Below are 24,596 nucleotides of genomic sequence, written 5' to 3'. Positions count from 1 at the left end.
TCACGGCGAAGACCGGCCCAGGCCGCCCTCTCTGCCTCCCCGGGGTGGGCCTGGAGTGAGCGAGGCCAAGGGGCCCACGAGCGGCAGAAGGCCCCTTGAAAGCCGGACGGGAGGGCCCGGGAGATGTCTGCATGGAGCGCTCGGTGGAGTGGATGTGGGTGGGGTGTGCCTGCAGGGGTGACCCCAAGCTTCCAGACGAGGACTGGGAGGGGAGGGCCTGGGGCAGAGGGCCCGGCCTGCCCACCCCTAGCGGGATCCATACTCCCTCACCCTGCCACCTCCTCAGGCAGGAAGGGCAGTGCCTCCCCCACCCCCAGGGTGCCGAAAACACTGCCCTTTGACGCAGAGCCTGAGGCCTGACACCCCACACACATCCCCACGGTCCCGGAACCAGACAGACCCACTGGAGCCAGGCTGTGGGGGGAACGGTCCTCAGAGGGACTTTATGGCCACTCTCCCCAGCAACGTCCTTCAGGCTGCGTCCTGGGCACAGAATGGGAAGCGGCTCCCGCAGCAGGGTGGGGGGCAGGGGGCAGGGGCAGGGGGTGCACAGCACGGACAGGGTCCGGGGGGAGCCAGGCGGCACCGTCCCTCCAGCAGGTCTCAACAGGAAGGAACAGCTCACGCCACAGCAGGAGAGCTTCAGGTTAGACCCCAGGCAGCACTTCCTGGAAAAGGGAGGTCTCTGGAGAAGGAGTGGAGGCCCAGGCACTGCATGGGGGCAGGGCAGACAGACAAGCCCAGGCACCTGTCAGTGGGGCCCAGCCTTTTTCACGAGGGAGGCACCCAAGGACCTGAGCAAAGCCAACCAGAGGGAGAGGCTTCCAGAAGGCCAGCTGACGCCCTGGGGGCGGGGAGCCAGCTGGGAGCCCAGTCCACCCGGCCCAGTGGGTGCTGGGGTCCGGGCGGGGCGGGCCCAGCAGGGCCCCTCCAGGCTCGGGGGCTTCCTGGCCATGGCCAGGCCTCCAGGGCTGCTCTGTGGGGTGGCCTGGCCCGGACGGAGCGTGGGTCTGAGCTCAGCCATCCCTCTGGGAAGCCCTCTGTCCAGACACTGCAGCTCCCCTCCCATGAGCCCTGCCCACCGGAGGGTCTTTGACCCGCCCTGCCCCCAGGACACCATCCCCACCAGCGCCGGTCCACAGAGGGTAGGGGTCTTACTGCGCCCGGGGCCTGGTCACCAGCCCCACCCCAAAGGTTCTGCAGGAGGGCCACCACTTCCAGGTTCCCAGCTGCCTCTGCCTGTGGGGAGTGTTGGGGGGTGCTGCCTCAGGCCCTGGGACCAGCAGCCTGGCCCTGGACCCCACCCCACCCCCACCAGGATGCGCTCTCACCCATGCATCGAGGACCCCGTGTCTCCTCCACCCCCTCGTCCCCACAGCTCTGGGCCCTGGGGGGGATCTGGGACAGGAGAAGGGACAGCCCCCTCCCCAAACACGGTTCCCGCACACAAGAGTGCCTCCGCAAGGAGGGCAGGAGTTGGGCCTTTGGGAAGGGGGGAGCCGTGGCGCAGTCAGGGAGGGCTCCTGGAGGAGGTGGCCCCGGGCGGGGCGCCGGGGCACTCACGACCTGCAGCGCGCTGCGCCCGTCATACCCGGGCTGCCTCGGGTCGGCCCCCGCCTGCCCCCACACCAGCAGGCCCTCGCAGTCCGCCCTGGACGCCAGCCTGGGAGGGGGAGAGGAGGGGGGGGTGCCGTCGCGGACTCCTGGGCGCCCGGCCATCTGCCCACGGTCTCTCTCGCAAAGCCAGCCCCCAACAGCTGACCCGGCAGCGAGCAGGGTCCCCGGGGCCGGCCAGCAGCCTGGACTCTGGTGTGTCACCCATGGGGGTGGCTGTGACTCAGGTCAAGGGTACACACACGCGCGCACACACACAGGGGTGTTCACACACGCGTGCACGTGCACACACGCCCCAGCAGCTGAGCACCGCCTGCCAGTTTCATATTTCACAATATAGCTCTTCCCGGGCGGGGCCCCCGGGGGCGGGAGGAAAGTCAGAGGCAGCCCAGTGGTGCAAAGAGGGTCACACGGGGGCCCGGGGCGGGGGGCTCTGGACCAGCAGGCTGGCCAGGAGGGGGTCTGGGCCTGCCTGCCCTGGAGAGGCGGGGGCACCGAGGGGCGGCCCGCACCCTTCCCCCTGCCCTCAGAGGCCGTCCCCCAGCCTGGGACCAGGAGCCCTGGGGCAGGGTCCACGCCAGGGGTGCTGGCTGGCTGTGGGGGCGGGGGGGGGGGGGCAGGGCCGACCCCTGGGACTTCCTCTGAGTCAGGAGCCCTAAGCAGCAGCCTCCACGGGGCACAGGGTCATCTCTAAGGTGAATCACGCTGACGCACCGCCAGCAGCCTTCAGACCTGGCCCCAGGCCTCTCGCGCTGGTTCCCACACACACTCGCTTCTCGGGGAGCTGGTCAAGGGCCCCCCGCCATGTCCAGCCAAGCAGCTTGGGTTGGATCACATGCTCCCATGCGACCTGTCACTGCCCCTCCGCCTGCCTCCCCAGCTGTCACTCGAGGAGCCGTCGAGGCCCATCTGGGGTGCAGCCCTGGGCCGGGTCACCCCAGGAGTCCCTCCGGAGCCAAGCCCTTTCTGCCTGGGTCCCATCACTGCGGGTCACACACCCCCAGCCCTGTCACTGCTGAATAGTCAGCAGGATCCGTCCCCTTGGGGACACTGAACTCCAGAGGGGAGGGGCCGAGACGGGGGGCCCGTGGGGTCTGTGCACCCCACTCTGTACAGGATGGGGGCCCCCGGGCTGGGTGAGACCTCGCCGGAACCAAGGCAGGGGGCCGGGGGAGAGGCTGGCCGGTGGGGACCGGGGGCCGGAGCTTCAGGCCCTTGTCCTGGTGAACAGACAGCCACCCCCCGCCCCCACCAGCTACTCAGCCTGAGACGTGACCCACCCTAGAGGCTCTGACTTCAGCGCTGCTCCCAGACCCCCGCCTGGCTTCCACGGGTGCCCCGGCCTGTCCTGCCTCCACCTCCCTTTCCCCACGACCCTCCTCACTTCCTCCCTACCTGGAGGCCTCGCTCCAGGCTAGACACAGCAGGAGCTGGCGGGGACTGGGGCGGCGGCCCCACAGGGAGGGCGCAGGGGGGCAGAGGACCCTGGGCTGCCGCCTGCCACCCCCCACCCCCAAGGGCTCCAAGGGCCCAGCTGGTACAGATGGCCCCCTCCCAGGCCACCATCCCTCCCCGGGGCTGGTTTCCTTCTCAGAGCCCAGGCTTCCCCACAGCCCAGGAAGCACAGGTGTGCCCGCGAGCCTCACCGGCACAGCTCCGTCCCCGAGTCCTCCAGCTCCTGGGAGGACAGGCAGGCCCCAGCTGCCCGCAGCAGCCCAATGACACCCCGATGCCTGCCGTGAGAAAGAGCGGGGTGACCGCCTGCCCATGGCAGCGTCCGCCAGACACCAGTAAGCCAGGACCCGGAGCCCACCCTCGCCAGACGCACCCAGACCCACGCTGGGGCCCAGCCCAGGCCGAGCAGCTCAAGGCCCAGGCCCACTTGAGGGCACTGCTGTGGGCACCGGAAGGCCCACGCTGCAGACCACCCTTGTGGAGCTCACAGACGCTCGGGCCGTCTGCAAAGGCTGAGTCCACTGGGCCCGCGCTCTGCCCTTGAGGGTGGGGTGGCGAGGAGATACCAACAAAGCACGCGGGGACAGGCTGGCCCGCAGCGGGGCCCAGATGACCACGGGCGTCCAGGGGCACCTGGCCTGAGCCCCGTGTGCGGCGTGGGCCTCCATGGGGCTCGGAGAGGCCAGGGAACAGAGAGCCCGAAGACCCCACAGTGGGACGCACGCCCCTTCCCCAGGGCCACGGGAGGACCATCAGCTGCACCGTCACCCCACTTCTGAGGTGCCTGGGGAGGAGGGGGAGTCCCGCAGGCCTGGCCCCCACCGCCAACCCAGAGCCTTCCAGGGTGGGGCTGCCCCCCCACCAGGGCACAGCAGGGCCTCTGGGGGGTGAGACCGGTTTGGGAGGTGGGAGAGGTGTTGTGACAGCGGCCGGGACGAGGGGGTGGGGCCAGGATGGGGTGAGCTCACCGCGCTACCCACCCACGCCCCAGGACGAGCAGCCTGGAGTCTGCAGCCAGATCAGCCCGGCCTGGGCACCGCGGGCACACCCCACAGGCACCCCGCCCCCTCTGCCCACTGCCAGGCCTGTTCTGAGGAGCTTTGATGCCCCCGGGAAGGGGTGGTGCCAGGAGGCGCCCCAGCCCAGGGCCGACCTGAAGAGGTTGGTGGCTTGGACTCTCCGTGAGACTCAGGAAAACCCCAGCAACAACCCAGGTTCCGACAGGCCGCAAGCCCCTGGAGAGGGGCCCGGGGCCTGGCGCAGACGCCACACGGTGCTCAGCTCTCAGAAAGGGGGGACCGAGCAGGATGGGGGTGAAGGACGGGGAGCCGCGCCTGCGCAGTGCACGGGGTCGCCAAGCGTCGGACACGACCGAGCAACTCATCAACAGCAAGGAAGAACCGGAAGGAAAGCTCCCAGACACACACTCACACAGGCGTTCACCAGCATGTGCGCCAGCACACGCGTGCGTGACGCGGCTCCGCGCAGCTGGACAGAGGGAGGGCAGGGCAGGCAGCACCGACCCGCTCACTGGTCTTCCCGGCAAGTCCCCGGCTTCCGAGGGACCTGAGCCCCCGGAGGGAGAGGCCCGGCAGCCTCCAGGCCCCCCGCGTGCCCGGCCGCTGGGCCTGTCCCCACGGGCCCGCAGAGAAGGCGAGGCTGACCCTCGGAGAGAGGCCAGGCGGGCCCCACCCCAGCAGAGGACACAGGACGCGTGTCCACCCGCCGGATGCCTGCACCTCCGCCCTCATGCTGGCCAGCTGCCTGCCGAAGGGGCCGGGCTCCACGCCCGTGGCCCTGGCTCCTGGGGGGCAACCCCCAGCTCCTGTCAATTCTCACACAGCCAGCCCCGCCGGGGGCCATCCCGCAGCACAGGTGAGCTCGCCGGGTGACCCCTCCGGGTGGCCCTGGCCTCTGGCCTTGGCTGCAGAGTGGCCCGGGCCCTCTGACCCTCAGAAGGAACTAGGCATCAGGTGCCCAAGCCCACTGCCCCGGGTGCCAGGGCCTCAGTAAGGACTCGGCTCGGCAAGTGTCCACCTGCGGGGGGAACCTCCCCAGAAACACTCAGATTGGGGACCTGCCTTAAAAAGCCAGGGCTTGCCGGACGGGGCCATTGGGGGACCACCCCCGAACATCAGACATGCTGAGTCCACTCTCTGGGGAACCTGTGCCCACCCTGCCCACCTGGCACTATGCAAGCTGCCTTGCACCTGCCTCACTCAGTGCTGGGCGGGGGGCTTCTCCCCTCACCCCCGCCCCAGCCCCTCAGGCAGAGGATGCGGGGAACACAAATGAGACCTCTTCTGCTTTTCTTTTCAGAAATTCCATGCCAGGGTATTGCTGGACCTGGCGGGCTCAGCTTGGAGGCCACCTCCAGGAAGCCCTCCCTAAGCACCCTGCCCCGAGCAGTCCTCCCAGTCTGGGCCCTGCCCACGACCGGCAGGGTCACTGCTAGTACCGAGGGCCCAGATCGGAGGGGGCGAGGCTCCGGGAAGCAGGTGTCCTCGGTGCCCCCTGGCTCTGCCCCGGGAAGCCGTGTGACCACAGGCACACCGGAGGCCCCCCGGAGGCAGCGCCATCCAGGCCCGGCCCCGGGCGGCGCCCCTGCCTGCACCCCCACCACAGTGCCCGCCGGCAAATACCTGCCCCTCACGGCCAGCAGCAGGGGGCTGAGGCCGCCCTTGTCCCGGGCGTTCACGTCCAGCCCTCTCTGCAGCAGCATGGTGACGGCCCCAGCCTGGCCAGCCCACGCGGCTGCGTGCAGTGGGGTTTGACCGCTGAAGTCCTCCAGGCTCCGGTCACTGCCCTGGGGGGACGCAGGGGCCCGTCACCCACCGAGACAAGGCGGGGAGGGCCAGGGAGGTCACGGGGAAGGGACAGCAGGCAGAGCCACGAGGCCCCGTCGACCTCAGTGACGGGAGCAGGCCCCGGGAAAGGCGATCCAGCCCACCCCCGGGCCCTGTGTGGCCGGGCTGGTCCCCGAGGGTGGACGAGAGACCCACCAGCTCTACCAGCACCTGCAGGGCCTCCAGCTCGCCCGTATAGGCCGCGGCACAGGCCAGGCTGGGCACCAGGGCGTCCCACACCTCATCGGCCTCCTGCAGAGGGCGGGGGAAGCAACACCTCGGACCCCTGCCCCCTCCCCGAGGCCTCCGCCGTACACACATGGCCACTGCCCATGCCCTCATTGCCCTCCCAGACAGGCCTGTCCCCATGCTCACTCCGCAGGGGGGATACTGAGGCACATGGTGGGCCCCGGGGCAGCAACCAGACGGGGTGCCCCTGTGCCACATCTGGACACTTTGCCCAGAGGCAGGGGAGTGAGGGGGGGCCAAGGAGGTCCCAGCCACTGCCGGGAGCCTGACCCAGCTTGAAGCCCACAACCCAGGCCCGAAAGCCAGCCCTCAGCCCCTTCCCGGGCCCAGGCACCCATCGTGTCCATGTGCGCTGGGGCTCCAGGCGACGCTGCCAGCCCCGAGTTGCCCCACCAGGCGAGCGCCACAGTCTGCACGCTGCATACACATTGCAAGCGCCCCTCTGGACCGCCCAGCCCCTTCCATCCCCTGGATGCCCGCCCGCGAGTCCCTTGCCAGCCCTCCCGGCTGCCGCCCTGAGCCCCGCCGGCCCCCTGCCGCCGCCCCAGAACCAGGCTGTGTCTGGGGGCGTTCCGCTCCCGTCCCCCTGGGACCTGCCGCCCAGGCCCCCTGCCCACGCTGCACCTGTTTCAGACTGAGGAGCTGGGCTACCCCGCGCCCCAGCACACCGCCCCGCAGAGAGGGCCGGGGTTCATCCACGGCGGGCGGCGTCATCTCCCCACGCAGGTCCCTGGCCAGCAGCTGGGGCACACGGGGCGGGGGGGGGGGGACACAGAGAGAGCCGGGCAGCTCACCAGGGCCTGCACCCAGCAGTCAAGACCCACCAGGCGGGCCAGGCACCCCCAGCACCCAGGGGAGGGTCCCCCCAGACCTGAAATGCCTCCATCAGGCTCCGTCCCGGGGCCCAGAGCCCGACCCAGCCACCTCCCCACAGCAGCTCAGCCCACCCTCCAGCCTCCAGCTCAGGGTCTCCCCAGGCCCTGGTGGCCTCTGCCCAGCCCGAGAGGCCAGCCGGGGAAGCACCGGGGCGGGGACACCCTGGGAGCAGGGCAGACCTGGGGCTCCCTGAGAAACAGTGTGGGGGTGTGGGGCAGTGTGGGGCTTGGGGGAGGTGACGGGTCGTGGGGGCCACTTCTAGCCCCCCACCAAGCCCAGGCACACACCCCCTGGGCTGGGCCCACCATGCGGGCCGAGGGGTGCGGTCCCCGCCGGAGGCACACGCACCTCCTTCCTGCCGTCCAGGCTCAGCCCCGGCAGGCCCAGCACGTAGGACAGCTTGGCCAGCGCCGCCTCGGAGGTCATGTCGAAGCCTGACACAGTCCCGGCTCCGCTCAAGGCCTGGAGGGGTGGGGACGCGGGTGGACTGTGAAGGAGGCGGGCAGCCAGGGCTTGCCCCTGCCCCACCCCAGGCCCGGGCACCCCCGCACCCACCATGCCAGCTCCATAGTCGGAGGTGACGGCACCCTGGAGGCAGTGGGTGCAGTTGACGATGACCAGGCCGCGCTCGGCCGCCGCCCGCAGCTCCTGAAGCAGGTCGGGTTTGGTGGGCCCATTCCCGGAGCCGAAGGTCTCCATGACCACGCCCTTCATGGGGGGCTGCAGGAAGGCCCGGACCTGTGGGGGCGGGAGGGAGGGCTGCGGGGACTCGCTTCCACCAAACACGGGGACCGACAGGCTGGCCCCCGGGCAGCGGGGACAGCCCACCTTGCTCCCCACCACATCCTCCCCGAGCGACCCCCGTCCCCTTCTGAGCGTTAGGGCCGTGAAGACTGTGGAGACGGGTCAGCGGTCACAGGGAGCTGGCCGGACATGAGAAAGGGCCGTCAGGGGCCTCACCAAGGGCAGGGCCCCCACCCCAGCTGGGCCGCCCACCGCCCTCCTGACCCCTCCATCTGGCCCAAAGCTCTGACACACAACAGGTGCTGCTCCCAGCGAGCCAGCGGGAGGGGACGGGCCCTGCGGCTGAGCACAGAGCTCAGGGCGCCGCTGAGGCCGAGCTGCTGGCCTGTGTAAAGATCCACCCCTCTGGCTGTGTCCCCGTCAGAGCCTTCCGTTCAGCCCAGTCGCTCAACCATGTCCGATTCTTCGCGACCTCATGGACTGCAGCACACCAGGCTTCCCTATCCTTCACCAACTCCCAGAGCTTGTTCAAACTCATGTCCATCGAGTCGATGATGCCATCCAACCATCTCATCCTCTGTCGTCCCCTTCTCCTCCTGCCTTCAATCTTTCCCAGCATCAGGGTCTTTTCCAATGAGTCAGCTCTTCCCATCAGGTGGCCAAGATGTTGGAGCTTCAGCTTCAGCATCAGTCCTTCCAATGAATATTCAAGACTGATTTCCTTTAGGATGGACCGGTTGGATCTCCTTGCAGTTCAAGGGACTCTCAAGAGTCTTCCCAGAGCCTTCAGCCCTCATCAGAACCGCCATCAGCTCCCTCCGCCTCTCCAGGTAGAAGCCAAAGTGAGAGCTCACCTGTTCCTGGCAGCTACCTAGGAACCAGCAGACTGGAGTCTGGGACCCATTGCTGGACGACGCTGGCCACCTGCAAGGCCTGCCCTGACGGCCCAATAGCCCCCATGGAGCGAAGCCCTGGGGTCCCTACCTGGGAGGCGGGGGTCCTACCAGGGAAGCGGGGGTCCCATCAGGGAGGCGGGGTCCCTTCCAGGGAGGCGGGGGTCCCTACCAGGAAACGGGGATCCTAGCAGGGAGGCGGGGCCCCAGCAGGGAGGCGGGGCCCTACCAGGGAGGCGGGGATCCCGGGGTAGAGGCGCAGCAGGCCCACGTCCCGCTCCATGCTGCTGTGCACCACCAGCCGGCCCTGCCCACGGACCCTGCGCACCAGCTCCTGGTTGACTGCGGGGACAGACGGACGAAGAGCAGACGTTAGGCCCCGCCCCTCCAGACCCCCGCCTCCCTTGGCGCCTCGGAAATCCCCTCCCCTGCCCCCGCTCAGCTCGCTCAGGCGACGGGTGCAACCCAGCCCGAGGCAGCCCGGTGGCGGGCATGGGATCCAGGGGGCGAGGAGGACCCTGCAGGAGAGGGGGGAGGGGGGCGGAGGAAGGGGCCCCAGGAGAGGGCAGGGCGCGCAGGGCCCAGGAGCCGGGGTCCCGGCTCCCACCAGCAGTTGGGGCAGCAGCCTCTGACCAGCCAGACTCACGGGTCCCTGGCGGGGCACCCACTGGGCCCCGAGCCAAGCAGGTCCATAAATGACCGAGTGAATGAGTCTTCCGGATCCCTCACCTCTGGGGAAACCTCCGTCTCATTCACTCCAAAGTCTCAGGGGTAATGTGAGCCTGGCCCGCTCCCCACACCAGGGTGGGTTTCTGGCTCCTGAGCCCCGAGGAGTGTGGGGCCTGGAGGTCACTGCCCGCCACCCGGAGAACCCCCAGGCTGTCAGACTCCCTGTGGGCCTAGAGGCAGCTGCTCTGCAGGGACTGCGTGGCCAGAGCCTCCCAGCCCTCCTGCTGCACCCATGGGCGGGGGGCAGGGGGCAGAGGTCTGGGCAGCAGGCCGGGTCTTTGACCCTCAGGAGCATGGCATTGAGCCAGAGTCCCATCTTCTTGGCCCCTCAAGTGGGCAGAGGGTGGGTGCCAAGACCCTTCAAGAGCCTGTTAAGGGAGACCCCTTCATCCAGCCCAGGGAAACCGAGGCCCAGAGCAGGGAAGGGGCTTGAGAGGCCGCCCAGAGTCAGGTGGAGAACTCAGAGGGGAATGGGGGCTCCAGGACCCCCGCCCAGGGCTCCTCCGACAGCCCGTCCTGTGGCGGCTGTAAGCCTGCCTGCCTCTTGCTGTTTCCACCAGAGGAGTGCTCAGTCAGTTCGGTCGCTCAGTCGTGTCCGACTCTTTGCGACCCCATGGACTGCAGCACACCAGGCCTCCCTGTCCATCACCAACTCCCAGAGCTTGCTCAAACTCATGTCCATTGAGTCGGTGATGCCATCCAATCATCTCATCCTCTGTCGTCCCTTCTCTTCCCGCCTTCAATCTTTCCCAGCATCAGGGTCTCTTCCAATGAGTCAGTTCTTCACATCAGGTGGCCAAAGTATTGGAGCTTCAGCTTCAGCATCAGTCCTTCCAATGAATATTCAAGACTGATTTCCTTTAGGATTGACTGGCTTGATCTCTTGCAGTTCAAGGGACTCTAAAGAGTCTTCTCCAACATCACAGTTCAAAAGCATTAATTCATCAGCGCTCAGCTTTCTTTATGGCCCAACTCTCACATGACTACAGAAAAAAACCATAGCTTTGACTAGATGGACTTTTGTCAGCAAGGTAATGTCTCTGCTTTTTAATATGCTCTCTAGGTTGGTCATAGCTTTTCTTCCAGGGAACAAGTGTCTTTTAATTTCTTGGCTGCAGTCGCCATCTGCAGTGATTTTGGAGCCCAAGAAAATAAAGTCTGCCAGTTTTCCTTGTTTCTCCATCTATTTGCCATGGAGTGATAGGACCAGATGCCATGATCTTTTGTTTTTTGAATGCTGAGTTTTAAGCCAGCTTTTTCACTCTCCTCTCTCACTTTTATCAAGAGGCTCTTTAGTTCCTCTTCAATCTGCCATAAGAGTGGTGTCATCTGCATATCTGAGGTTATTGATATTTCTCCCGGAAATCTTGATTCCAGTTTGTGCTTCAGTCAGCCAGGCATTTCTCATGATGTACTCTGCATATAAGTTAAATAAGCAGGGTGACAATATACAGCCTTGATGTACTCCTTTCCCAATTTGGAACCAGTCCATTGTTCCATGTTCAGTTGCTTCTTGACCTGAATACAGATTTCTCAGGAGGCAGGTAAGGTGGTCTGGTATTCCCATCTCTCGAAGAATCTTCCACAGTTTGTTGTGATCTACATAGTCAGAGACTTTGGCATAATCAATAAAGCAGAAGTAGATGTTTTTCTGAAACTCTCTTGCTTTTCAATGATCCAGCAGATGTTAGCAATTTGGTCTCTGGTTCCTCTGCCTTTTCTAAAATCAGCTCAAACATGTGCAAGTTCTTGGTTCACATACTGTTGAAGCCTGGCTTGGAGAATTTTGAGCATCACTTTGCTAGTTTGTGAGATGAGTGCAATTGTGCTATACTTTGAGCATTTGGGGGCACTGCCTTTATTTGGGATTGGAATGAAAACCGACCTTTTCCAGTCCTGTGGCCACTGCTGAGTTTTCCAAATTTGCTGGCGTATTGAGTGCAGCACTTTCACAGCATCATCTTTTAGGATTTGAAATAGCTCAACTGGAATTCCATCACGTCCACTAGCTTTGTTTGTAGTGATGCTTCCTAAGGCCCACTTGACTTCACATCCCAGGATGTCTGGCTCTAGGTGGGTGATCACACCATCGTGGTTATCTGGGTCATGAAGATCTTTTTTGTAGAGTTCTTCTGTGTATTCTTGCCACCTCTTCTTAATATCTTCTGCTTCTGTTAGGTCCCAACCATTTCTGTCCTTTATTGTGCCCATCTTTGCAAATGAAAAGTAATTGTCATGTGATAATAAACCAAGGAACATTCCAGACACAGGCTGCCCTTTCACAGGGAGTTGGGGGGTGGCACTGGGAGGTGGGAGAGGAAGGAGCTGAGTGTTGGGGGAGAGCTGGGGGTGGAGGGCGGCTGTTGCAGCAGCGGGGAGCGGTGTTCTTTATTTTAGGGCCGGGCAGCCAGGAGTTCTGACTGCAGAGGAGGGTTTGCAGAGACAAAGAGGGCCCACGCTCCCCACACAGCTTGCCCATCCCGAGAGCCCACGGGACTCGAGTCCTTCCCCTTAGGCCTATCAGACTCCAAGGGACGCTGCCCCCACATGTAGAGGGGCCGAGAGGGGAGTGAGGCCCACCGCGGCCAGGCGGGCTCCCGCTGGGTCCTGACCGAGGCCTCAGGGTTACGGCCTAGCCTGGTGCACTGGGGGATGGTGGTTCCAAGTCCCCTGCAGCCACTGGGCCCCCGCTGGCCGGAGCCTGGAGGCCTGACTCGCCCTTCCCAGGGTGGGGGCTTCTGCCTGGAGAGGACCTGGGGCTCCTGGAGACACGGGTGACCACACGTGCCACAGCCACCTGGCAGGGGGTTGTCGGGACCACCGTGGGGGGCAGCACCCCGTGCTCCCCTCCTGGCACAGCTCAGCCCCTCCCGAGCCCCAGCCTCACAGAGGGATGGGAAATGCAGCAGGAAGCAGTGAGGGACTCTGCCGGGCATGCCCCAGGCAAAGCCTGGTGCGTCTCAGCACTGGGTACCGGGACCGGCCTGGTGCCCTTGACACCACACGGGCACCCTCCCCCTGGGCCGGAGGACACGCTCCTCCTGGGATCACAGACGTGGGGGGTCCACGTCTTGCCACTCAGGGCCAGCGTCAGCCACTTGCACCAGCGTGCCCTGTGCCTCGAGGCCAGCGTGGGCTTGGCGTGGCCCCGGCAGGGGCCTGGGACCCAGAGTGAACTCCTCTGCACCCATGAGCGGGCCGCGTCCCAGAAGTTCCCCTCTGAGCCTCAGACCAGGAGTGACTCAGCCCCGCAGGGCAGGCAGGGCTGCCCCACCTTCGTGCCCATTCTTCCTTCCTCAGCTGGCTGGCACCGAGGCAGGAGGGGCTGAGCACCACCACTCAGCACAGCCCGGAGGCAGATCCATCCACCAGCAGCAGCCCATGCGCCACCTCCTCCAGGAAGCCTTCCTGACTCTCACTCTCAGCAAGCACGTGCCCCCTGCCTGACCCCCAGACCCTGGCCGTGCTACACACACCGCAGATACACTGATGTGTCCTGGGCCTCCCCACCCTCCAGGGCATGCGGACAAGCAGGATGGGTGGGCAGGGGGAGGGAAGTGCAGGCTTAGACCCCAGAATGAACTCAGGACTCAGGGCCGCAGCACCTCCCTGCATGGTTCTTCCCTCTCGGTGTGCGGTTCTGAGCCCGTGGTCTCCTCCCACCCCGCCCGCTGCGGCCAACGGCCCCCCTGGCAGAGGTCCTCTCCTCCCAGGGCAAGCGTGGGGGGCCTCGGGGGTGAGATCTCAGGACCCACCAGCAGCTGGAGGCATCAGACAGCCCCAGGAGGGGGGCTGGGGCACAGAGACTCCCCTGAAAGTCCCCAGAATGCAGTTCACCCCACCGGAACCACGTCCCTGCAAGGCCACCGCAGGGCTCCTGGACCTGGGGCCATGTGCCTGGGGAGGGGCACCCGAGAGGCTGACCCCCCACACATGGCCTGGCTGTGAGCCGGGGTGACGTGGGGGGCGTCCCCACTCTGAGCAGCTCCCACCCCCAGGTTCTCCGCAGAGCTGAGAGCCGCGCTCCCGCACCCAGGGGCACCCACAGCAGCTACGGTGGGACACGAACCCTGGGACCGACGCCCCCGCCGGGGCCCTGCTCGCTTACTCGTGACGTCAGCACCCACGGTGGCCAGAGGCGGCAGGTTGGGGGAGCAGAAGGCCGCGAACCTGCGCGCGTCCACTTTGGTCACCCGGTTGCCCCGAAACAGCTGATTTTGGAAGAACAGGCAGACCTGCGGGGCGGGGAGGGGGGCGCGTAGCTCAGCGCCGGGGAGCCCGGCCCCCCCCCCCCCACTGCTTCCCCTCATCCACCAGGACCCCCACCCCGCTCTGGAGCTGTTCCTGGGGCGGGGGCTCTGAATGGCACTCGTGAAGCCCCTCCCCATGGCGGGCCCGCCCCCCAGGGCTCCTCTCCTCCCCTGAGACGTGAGGGAGGGTCTGGGAAATGTCTCTGTGCACCCGCGCCGCCAGCCGCAGGTGTCTGGGGTGGGACGTGGGCACAGGCTCCCGCTGCCTGCTGCTTTCCCATTTTCTCTACGGTGAGGGTGTAGCTCATGTTCAAGGTAAAAGACTGAGGTTTAACCCTGCCGGCCCCCTCACCTGCGTCCCCCGGGGCAGGCAGGCGCCCGCCCCGACGCCGCGCTGGAGCCCAGACCCCGCCCCGCCCCGCCCCGCCCGCAGGAGGAGGCGGTACCTCGGGGATCACGTACTGGCCGGCCAGCAGCAGGGCGCCCAGCAGGTTCTCCCGGCCGTCGTTCCACAGGGCGTGGATGGGCACCTGGGGAGAGGCGGGGGCAGCTCAGGCCGTTGGCGCTGCCGCTGGAGGCCCGCCCCTGCTGACCGCGCTCCTCCGGCCTGGGCCCGGCCCCCTCTGCTTCCCCCAGACCCCAGGGCCCCCTGCCGGGTGCCGGCCAGTCCCCACGCTGCGGGGAGCACACGACGCCCTGGGACCCGTCGCTGCCCAGCCCAGCTCCCTGGCCCCCAGGGCAGCGAGGCCCTGCTGTCATGCTGCCCAAGCCAGTGCCTGGGCGGGGCAGGCAGAGGGGAGCCGGGCGACCGCAGGTGCGAGGGCGGGCAAGGAGCTTCAGGCGGGGCCTCCGAGTGCTGGGTCACAGACCTGGGCCAATGCCCCAGCGGTGACTGACCCGCACCCAGCTCCCCCACCCCTACCCAGGAAGGCGGGAAAGGGCTGGCCTGCCATGGCGTGGGCAGAGGGGTCGGCTGGGGAGGAGTCCCCCAGGGCCTCCAATGGAACCGCCCTGGGCTGAGCCACAGTCCTGGGTGCTCATAAGGCCCGTGGACGTGCGCCAGCTGCCTGGCCTCTGCGCCTCATCTGCCCTGGTTACAGCAGGGCCGTCCCACCGGGGCCAGCGCAGCGGAGAGCAGGCAGAGCAGGGCAGCAGGCTGGCAGCGGGCAGGATCCAGGCACTGACCGCGCGGAGCCCCAGGACCTGCAGGACCGGGCCAGGCGCCGGGCACCCACCTGCCCTCTCAGCTGTCCTGTGGCCTCTGCCCAGCGGGCGCCCGGGGAGGTACCTGGGCCCCGGTGAGGATGACGGTTTTCTGCAGGTTCTCCAGCACGAAGGAGAGCACGGAGGCGGCGAAGGCCATGGTGTCAGTGCCGTGGATGACCACAAAGCCGTCGTACTGCCCGTAGTGGCTCTGCAGGGGCGGCGGCCAGCTCAGGCGGCCCAGCTCCTGGGAGTAGGCACTGGTGCCCACCACACGCAGCTGGCGGAACTCGGGGACGCGTGGGCGGGCCTCGGTCACTGCCAGCCAGGGAAGCCCTCAGGGTACGGAGCCCCTGTCCCTATGCTCTGCTCTCTCCCAGGACAGCCTCCTCCCCTGAGACCCTGGGGCCTCCCAGTGACACCCCGCGGCCCCGAGAGAACTTGGTGGGGGTCTCCGGGCATTTTGGTCCCGAGGTGGGAAGATTCCCCGCGCAACGCCCGACCTGGGCTCCTGAGCACTCCGTCAGCTGGACGACAGCGCCGGGCCCAGCTCAGTGCTCCGGAGGGCCCTTGCTGAACGACCACTGCCCCGGGGGGCAGCAGGGGCCGTGGGGCAAGGAAGCCCACCAGCCACTCGGTCCAGCGGGAGGGCCGGGCATGCACAGAAGCAACAGGCAGGAGACACAGCCTGTGCTGGGAGATGAGAGGTCAGAGGTGGGCAGGGTGCGGACAGCAGGCATGGGGACGGCCCCTCCAGGGAGTCAGAAGGCCCCCCCGGCAAGCAGGCCAGCTCTGCAGGGACACCCCCCAACCACCGCCTCCGTAGGAGCAGCCAAGGCCTCAGGGGGCAGTTGGCCTGGGCTGTGGTTGCGAGGGACACAGCCCGGTAACCATGGGGCCCTGGGACCTCTCTTGAGGCCCATTGATAGACCAAGCCAGGCGGGGCTCGGAGCTGCCAGGGAGCGGAGGCACGTGGTGGACTGGGCCGCCCTCTGCCGGCCACACCGTGAATTTGCACATGGCTGGCCAGCAGGAAGAAGAATTGATGCTTTTGAACTGTGGTAGAAGACTCTTGAGAGTCCCTTGGAGTGCAAGGAGAGCCAACCAGTCCATCCTAAAGGAAATCAGTCCTGAACATTCACTGGTGGGACTGATGCTGAAGCTGAAGCTCCAACAATTTGGCCACCTGATGCAAAGAACTGAGTCACTGGAAAAGACCCTGATGCTGGGAAAGACTGAAGGCGGGAGAAGGGGACGACGGAGGGTGAGATGGTTGGATGGCATCACCGACTCAATGGAATTGAGTCTGAGCAAGCTCTTGGTGATGGACAGGGAAGCCTGGCATGCTGCAGTCCATGGGGTTGCAAAGAGTCAGACACAACTGAGTGACTGAACTGAATTGAACTGGACAGCAGTCCTAGGCGTTCAGAAAAGCCGTCAGGCCCCAGCTGTGGGTGCTGCTGGCCAGAGACTAGGGAGACTGCCCCAGACACAGCTGCATACATCCAGAGACGGGGCCAGGCCTGGGGCCAGCCAGCTGCCAGGAAGGGTGGCTCAGTGACAAGCCCCTCTCTGGGGAGCAGGGTTTCTTAAGGGGGGAAGGTGAGAAATTGGGCTGGGAGGGCCCCCACCCCGGGAGGCAGTAGCTGGGGCCGGCACTGGTTGGGGTGAGGGGCTCTGGCTGCAGGAGAGACGGCCACTCAGTGCTCAAAACCACGAGCCCTAAACCCACTAAGACTGCACTCCAGGGTGGGTGCGGGGTGGACCAGGCGTGGGGTGGTCAGTCTGCAGAGAAGTGTCTCAGTCTCCGCCCAGGACACAGCCTAGGACAAGCTAAGTGTTCAAAGTGAGACGGCCACCTGGGCCATTTCCTCACCGGAAGAGTGGACATGGTCCTTGATGCCCCCCCACCCAGGGTGCAGGAGAGAGGGTCATGGGAGCCATGCCACTGAGGTGTGGCCCCTCATCAGCCTCCTCCCAGCCCCACCTCCACCGCCAGCCCTCCCCACGCTCCCTGGTCACCTCGATGGTCTGGGCAATCTGAACCCACTCGGTGATGGTCATGTCACTGGAGTCAAAGAGGGGCTGGCTCTCCAGCACCCTGTAGACGACCCTCTGGTCGGGGCTGGCTGGCCTGCGGGAGGCGGAGGGCAGGCTCGCACTCAGCGCCCCCTCCGTCGGCGGCCCCTTCCCCTCCACCCAGTGGGGCACCCAGGAGCGTGGCCTCGGGCCCTGCACCTCCACAGCCCGCTTCTGCCTGAGGCTGCAGGAACAAGGACCATGGTCCCCGGGAAGGGCTGCTCCACGGCAGGAAGTGAACCAGGACACCCCCAGGAGGAGGGCTGCTGGCAGGAGGGGTCAGCGGCCAGGAGGGCAACCCCTGCCCCGCCGGCCAGCAGGGAAGACCACCGGGCAGCCTGGGCCCCGACCTGGGAAGCAGGACCTTCCTGGGGGCGGGGGGACCCTGGGGCCAGCCCCTGCCTGTCCTGATGGACTTTAAAGGGGACTGCGGTCAGTTCCAGAGCCGCCACAGTGGAGGGCCGTGGGGGCGGCGCCCTCCAGCAGCTCGCTACGGACACCCTGAGAAGCCACAGCTGCCCCGCCGGCCTGGCAGGTGCCAGTCTCAGGGTGCCCTCCCCCCACCCTGTGACAGCCGACCATCGTCCATGCCCGGGACCCACGGGAGCGCCCACTCACGGCAGCACCAGGGTGTCCTCGGGGAAGCCGCGGGCCCGGGCGTGCTCCTCGTCATGGAACATGGGCAGCATCCTCAGAACCGCGGCCAGGTCCCTCCCGGGCACGAGCACTGTGGGCAGGGTGGGCGGAGGATCAGGGGCTGGCAGCCACCACCAGGGCCCCAGGCAGGACAGGACTGGGCGCTGCGGGTGAGCTCTGGCCCTGTGCGGAGTCAGACTGGGTGCTCAGGTCTGCAGCCGACCCAGGGCCCTGGCAAGTGTGGACCGCCGCCCGGGGACTGGACCCTGGCTCTCCCCCAGACAGCTCAAGGGTCTGCCAGGGGCTCTGGCCGCTTCCTGGCTAACACCTCCACCTCCGGATGAGCCCACAGCCCCAGCAAGGCTCAGGGCGCCCCGGTCCCCTCACAATACAAGTCTCCCCCCGACTTCCCAGAACATCCACACCACTCTGCCCAAGGACGCCCCATTGACTCTGCCTGATGTCCCCTGCCCCGTCCCCCTTCTCACCCAGCAGATGCTTCCCCCCGATGCAGGGCACCACCTCCAGGAAGCCCTGCTTGATGTCCAGGTCCCGGTGCCCTTGCCACACACACCCGATTACCCTTTCTCCTTCCCCGGCCAGAAGCACACATCTAAGGAGGCACTAGGCAGAAATGGCACGCCTTCTAAGAAAAGCTCACAAAGTCCCAAGTGTTTCCTGGAGACAAACAACTTCCTCAGCAAAGGCTCCCAGAAGAATCACTGCATCCCGGCCCTGGCTTTTTGTCCCATCCTGCTCCCTGCGAGTTCTGTGACCTGAGGCAGGTCAGCTGACTCCTCCTCACTGAGGTTCTGCTGGGCATCGCCCACGTGCCTGGCCGTGCTGGATGCCCGGCCGCAGCAGCAAGGACAACATGCCCCCCCGCCCCCATTCCAGAGAAGCTTCTTTGGCTGAAACAGAAGACCTTCAGGGCCAGCGGCAGTGGGCACCTAGGTGGCGATCTTGTTCCCAGCCTTTGCTCTCTGCCAGGCGTATCAGCGTCCTGCTGCCGTGTAACAAGCTGCCCCGGGCTTAGCGTCTTAAACAGCACCCTTCATTGTCTCAGTGGAGGTGGGGCATGGGGTGGGTTTGGGTGTCCGGGACGCGCTCTTCCTGGAGGTGCTGGAGCAGGTCTGGTCCAGGCTCACCCGGCAGCTGGCAGAACTCAGCTTCATGCCAGCTTTCACGCCACCATGAGCCTTCCCAGCCTAGGGGCTGCCCACAGCCCCGGCCGGGGGACCCCCGCGACGGCCGGTGGGTCCTCACACTCTGAATCTCTCTGATCTCACCCTGCCTCCTCTCCTCCCTCAGTGGAGCCCGACAGCCGTCCCGCCCCCGCCCCCCAGCCTCACCCCGCCCCCCACCCTGGTGCCTTCTTAGGCATGTGTCTCCTCAGGCTGGCGGCCAGGATCTCTCCCCAGATGTGAATCCGGCCCCTCACCCCTTTCCCTGGGGTCGTGGGCCCAGCATCAGACCCTCCGCCCCGCCCCCAGCTCACTGATGCCCCTGCCCCACCCTGCAGCTCGGGGCAGCGCTCAGCTTCCCTGTGCCTCGCCCTCCGAGGAACAAATCCGCACAAACTCAGTGAACCAAAGCAGCAATGTTCACTGGCCAGAAGCCGCAGGCTTTGGGCGGCAGGGTGGGCTTCCCGCCCCAGCGCCCCCTCCACACGTCCACCCGCTAAACCCCAGACCCAGCTCCCACCAGCCCCGCAGGGAGCACAGCCTCAGAGTTCAGGGTGCCATCTCCCCAGCCAGAGGAGGATCCCTCGGGGAAGGGGGCACCCTGAATAGCCACCCCCCCTCCACCCAGGAAGCCCCCGTGGGGACTCCATACCCTTTGCTGCAGAAGCAACGTGCTCAGGGAACATCAGTGCGAGACTGCCCGGCTGGGCTCCCTCCCAAGATGCTGGAGGTGGCCGGACACGCGGCCGCCTGCACAAAGCGCGGGACTCACCAGCCCTGCTGCTGGGAGGCCCCGACTTCAGACCTGGGCCTTGAGGGAGGCCCAGGGCCGCCCACCCCGCTGCGGCAGGGAACAAGATGGCCCGTGGATGTCCCCGCCTGAGCCCCAGGACCTGAGAGGCAACATCTCTGTGGGTGTGAGCTCAGGAGATGACGCTGGCTCCTGGCTTCCACCCGCATCCTTGTGAGCAGGCTCGACACTCAGAGGGGAGGGCGGAAGAAGGACAGAGCCCTGGTGGGGGAGGTCTCCAGAGGGCCCTCCTGCTGCCCGAGGCCCTGGTTTGCAGCCCCAGGTCAGGGCGGGTGCAGGAGGCTCCCCCGCCACTGTCTGCGCCAGCTCCCCTGCGGTGGGTGCCCTTGAGGGGTGGCCGTGGAAATCTGCGGATCCACTGACAGGGCGGGTGGTGTGCACACTCACTGCCACCCCAGAGCCAAGCCACTGCTGGTGGGCTCGGGGAGGGGGGACTCGGGGGGTCCCTGACTTCCGGGAACATCCCACCTCAGGGCCGGCGGGCCTGGTGGCCCCGCTTGGCGAGTGGGTAGGCGGACGGACGGGCAGAGCCAGCCCAAGAGGAGGCCACACTCTGCTTCCATTCTATTCTCCGGGGGCAAAACTCTGCCGATGCATCATTATCCAAAGCAGCCAAAAATGTGGGGGAAACGGTGGTGAGAGAGTGTCAGGAAGTCAACAAACAAAAAATATTTTTGTGGATTTTGTAATATTATTGACTTTTAAGAACAGGGAGTTTGTTATTTCCTTCATCAATCTAAGTAAACATCTGTTACCAAAAAAAATAAAAAAAGCAGGGAAGGGGTTGGGAAACTTCCCTGGCTGTCCAAAGGTTAAGGCTTCCCCTGCAGGGGGTGCGGGTTCAATTCCTGCTCGGGGGACTAAGATCCCACCTGCCTTGCAGTGCAGCAAAGACAAAACAACTAATAAGCCAACATCTGCTTTCACATCTAATTCTGATTTTGTAAACTGGATTCTTTTTCTTAATGAGGGCCCCCAAGCTTCAGGCCCTCCACAAGCAGAAGCAGCCGCACGGGGCCTCGTCTCCCTGCAGTGCAGATGGGGAGCTGGTCACGGGCAGCGGCCCCACAGACACATTCCCCTGTAAGGGCCAGTCTGCCCCCAGGACAGGGAGCGCGTGGCAGCCTGTTCCGTGAAGGGTGTCCAGGCCAGGAGAAGCCGTGGGCATCCCCTCTCAGGATGAGGCTTGGCTGCCAGGCTCTCCTGTGGCCTCCTGGGACGTCCTGGCCTCTGCGGACCCCGAGGCTCCGCCCACTGGGAGCCGGGCCCACAGGGGTCACACGGGGTGGCGGGGTCTCCGGCCGGGGTGCTGCCTGACCCTGGGCTTGCCGTCATCAACTGATCTCGGGTTCACGACGCCCCTTGACCTGTAACATCATCTCTGAGCTCAGAGAGGGGGCGTGCGAGGGGCTTCCCCAGCCGCCACGGCCTTGCCCTCCCCTCAGCATCCTGACCTCTGGCAGGGCTCGCGTGCGAGGCCCCGCATGCCCGGCAGGTCACTGTTTACCAGCAGGCGCAAAAATGCTCCCAACAGTGAGAATTCAAACAGCCAGGCCGGCCCCTCGACCACAGCCGCAGAGCCAGGGCGGTTAATCATTGACCCCGCGACCGACCGGAATCCCCAGGCAGGCAGGGCCTGGAGCGGCTGGGCGGCCCGTGCCTCCAGCAGGGCTCAGAGCGGGGTCCCCATGGGCCAGGCCTGTGTCCTCCACGCACCCCCTTTGCCCTTCTTCCCTGGCCCCAGCTGGCTCCCTACCAGCCCAGAGGCGCTGCCCTGCGGGATCTTGGGAGGTCACTGCCCACCACACTCCATCTTTCTAGAGCCCCTTCCAAACAAGGGGGTTTGCAAGCTCTTTGGCAAATGCAGGGCCTGTGGGAGTGAGCCGGGGGCGTCCAGGTGGCGGGGGACGGTGATGGGGGGTGCACAACGCAGTGCAAATGGGGTCACGGTCAGAGTCCCCCTGGTCCCTGCAGCTCGGACCCTTAACCCCCAAGAGCTGAGCTCAATGGAATCACAGGCATCACAGCTGGCCAAGTGCCAAGCCTGGCGGGGTGGGCAGCGACCGGGATGTGTCAAGGCCATCTGAGGACGCCCGCAGAGCCCACCCGCTCCCCTCTCTCTGCCCCAGCCCTGCAGTCCAGGAGGAGAGACCCCCAGGGTACGAAGGGATGTGGAAAGTCCCCCAGGACAGGGCTCTCTGGGGGTCTAAGCCCTGGGGCCCAGCATGGATGGGCCCTGGAGACATCTGTGAACTGGCGGGGGAGGGGGGCATTAACAGGGACAGAGGACGGGAAGCAGTTGCTGGCGTGAGGAAGGGCTCACGGCATCTGAGTGGCTGCTTCAGGGGAACCGTGTGGTGGTGGGGGGGCCGCGGAGGATGTTCTGTTAGCCCTGGGGGTCATAGGGGGGACACAGCTGGTTCCAAGACAGGAGGAGGGCCCTGGGGAGCTGGGAGAGCTCAAGTAGGAGGCCACCCCGAGGCCAGGGCGGGGCGGCCCGAGTGAGGCCCGCGGAGGGGCCCGAGGGTGCAGAGAGCTGTGGAGGGCTGGGGAGGGGGCCTGGGGGGACGGAGGCGGAGGAGGGCCAGCATCCCCGCTCCAGAGTACCGGGGCGAGGCTCCAGAGCAGGGCTGAGGGGCTGTCTGGGCCCCTCCTGGAGGACCCAGGGCCCACGCGGAGGCCACGCTGCAACACTCCGGGGGTGTGTGCGGTGCCCGCCCCACCCCTGCAGGCTCCCCAGACCAGGTTCCTGCCCGGGGCGCTCTGCCCAGCCTGGGGGCACGCCTGCCCCCGGGTCCTCCAGCCGGGCGCCCACCCCAGGCTCTCCCCCACCCAACAGTCACCCCTCCCTGGCCCAAATCCCGTCAGCGCCCCGGAGCAGGGGACAGGGAACGCCCACCGCCCAGAATCCTGGTGCCAGTGAGCTCTGCCCAGAGCTGGCGGGCGCCCCTGCCCCCCGCGCGGGCCAGACGGGGACAGCGGGGAGCGGCCGGGGTCGCCCGGCACCCGCTGGTCTCCCGAGTGAGAGGCCCGGACAGCCCTTGAACACCTGCCCACCAGCCCATCTGTGCAGGGATGGGGGTCCCACGGGAGCCACAGCCCCCCCGGGGCTCTGCCCGAGAGGAGCGGCGGCAGCGCGGGGGAGGCGCTGGGCGCCCACCGGAGCGCGGGTCAGGACGGGTCAAAGGCCTGCCGGCGGGAGCACGACCCCCACCCCGCCCCCCACCCCGAGCCGGGCGCCCGCCCCGCTCACCGCCGCGCTCGCTCCGCATGCCGATGGTGCCGCCGGTGTAGACGGCCAGGAGCCGCCGCTCGGGCCCCGCCGCGCGCGCCATGCCGGCCACCCAGGGCTCCGAGGGGACCGGGCGGGCCGGCGGGGCGGGGCCTGGGGGGCGGGCACTCGCCGCAGGGTCGGGCCTGTACCTGTCCCCGCCGGGGAGTGGCGGGGCAGGCCCCTAAGCGGGGAGGTGCTAGGGACAGGTTCCAGCGGCCCCAGTGGCCCGGGGCGTTTTGAGTCGCTGTGACTTGTGGCACAGAGGCCATGGCCTCACCGACGGTGGAGCCCGAGGACCCCCAAAGCAGAGGGCGGGTGGCCCTCCCCACGGGCTCTGGCGCTCCAGCTGACCCAGCACTGTAGACCATGCCGTTGGAGTCTTCTGCCCTGGAAGGTGGGGCAGGCAGAGACCCCAGCCAGTCGACTCACACTGTCCAGAAGCCCGAGGGGACCCCCTCCAGGGCTAGGTAGAGCCTATCCGCGGCAGTCCCGGCTTCCCAGGGGGCGCTAGTGGTAAAGAACCTGCCTGCAAATGCTAGAATCTCTAGAGACATGGGTTTCATCCCTGGGTTGGGAAGATCCCCTGGAGGAGGAAATGGCAACCTGCTCCAGTATTCTTGCCTGGGAAATCCCGCGGACAGAGGAGTCTGGCCGGCTATAGTCCTTGGTGTTGCAAAGAGTTGGAAATGACAGAGCGTGAACACACACACACACAGTCACTCACTCGCCTTTCAGTCCAGGAGATGGAGGAGGATGGGGAGTACCAGGAAGAACTCCCCGCAGGTGGAGTCAGTCTGTGTAGCCCTCCCTGGGGTCAGCACACCAAGGCCCTGTAGGGGACCCACACAGGGGCGGGGAACCACAACGTGGTTTGGTGGAAAACTGATTCCTCTCCAGAGAGAGCCCTTCCGGACTTGATTCTGACTCCTGGAAGTGATGAAATAAAATTTCTATTTTATGGCCAGACAGAGTTAAAAAAAAAAAAAAAGGTCTGGTCTTAAGGGATCAAAGTCTTCTTGGGAGAGACTTGCTTTTCTCCTCCTCTGTCTTTCAGATGTAAATGTTCTACCTGGTCCTTTCTAGGAACCCTCATCTAGGCCCACTTTTAAAAATGCAAATTCCACCATTCCCTTCTCCGAGGGATCTTCCCGACCCAGGGATTGAACTCTGGCCTCCTGGATTGCAGCAGGCAGATTCTGAGCCACCAGGGAAACCCAATTCCTATCCTAAGACAAAACAAAAGATTGGCTAATTTGGAACTTGACTTGTCAGAGTTAGTCGCTCAGGTCTGATTCTGCAAGACCCATAGGATAGCCATCTAAACAAGTGACCTTGACTTGTTCCATCTGCCAGAACCCCAGTCTGAATCCAATCCCTCTTGTAACTGACAGGATTTGGGGGTGTGCAACTTTGTCTTTATCTTATGCATACACCACCCTTATGGCAGAAAGTAAAGAGGAACTAAAGAGCCTCTTGATGAGGGTAAAAGAGGAGAGTGAAAAAGCCGTGTTGAAACTCAACATTAAGAAAACTAAGATCATGGCATCCTATCCTATCACATCACTTCATGGCAAATAGAAGGGGAAGAGTGGAAGCAATGACAGATTTAATTTTCTTGGACTCCAAAATGAAGCTCCAATACATCGGCCATCAGAGATGGCCAATGAGTTTGTGAAGAGCAAACTCAATGAAAAAGACCCTGATGCTGGGAAAGACTGAGGGCAAGAAGAGAAGGGGGCAACAGAGGATGAGA

General features: G+C 65.6%; 1 protein-coding gene across 1 annotated transcript; it reads right to left on the bottom strand.

Annotated features, from left to right (window-relative positions):
- On the bottom strand, positions 1 to 22,904 carry ASPG (asparaginase). Its single transcript, XM_061159133.1, has 18 exons — positions 22,823 to 22,904; positions 17,557 to 17,665; positions 16,882 to 16,993; positions 14,945 to 15,070; positions 14,103 to 14,186; positions 13,515 to 13,641; positions 8,907 to 9,019; positions 7,596 to 7,778; positions 7,389 to 7,502; positions 6,789 to 6,905; positions 6,072 to 6,167; positions 5,712 to 5,875; positions 3,261 to 3,347; positions 1,564 to 1,663; positions 1,159 to 1,239; positions 810 to 988; positions 405 to 668; positions 1 to 94 (listed from the first exon to the last, which is right to left on the bottom strand). The coding sequence occupies exons 1-18, from the start codon at positions 22,902 to 22,904 to the stop codon at positions 1 to 3; spliced, it is 2,232 nt and encodes a 743-aa protein (XP_061015116.1).
- Positions 22,905 to 24,596: the final 1,692 nt, after the last annotated feature.

Source organism: Dama dama, chromosome 13 (genome assembly GCF_033118175.1).
Source record: "Dama dama isolate Ldn47 chromosome 13, ASM3311817v1, whole genome shotgun sequence".
NCBI classification, from domain to species: Eukaryota; Metazoa; Chordata; class Mammalia; order Artiodactyla; family Cervidae; genus Dama; species Dama dama.
Note: the sequence above shows the minus strand (reverse complement) of the source record. Positions and strands in the feature narration are given on the sequence as shown.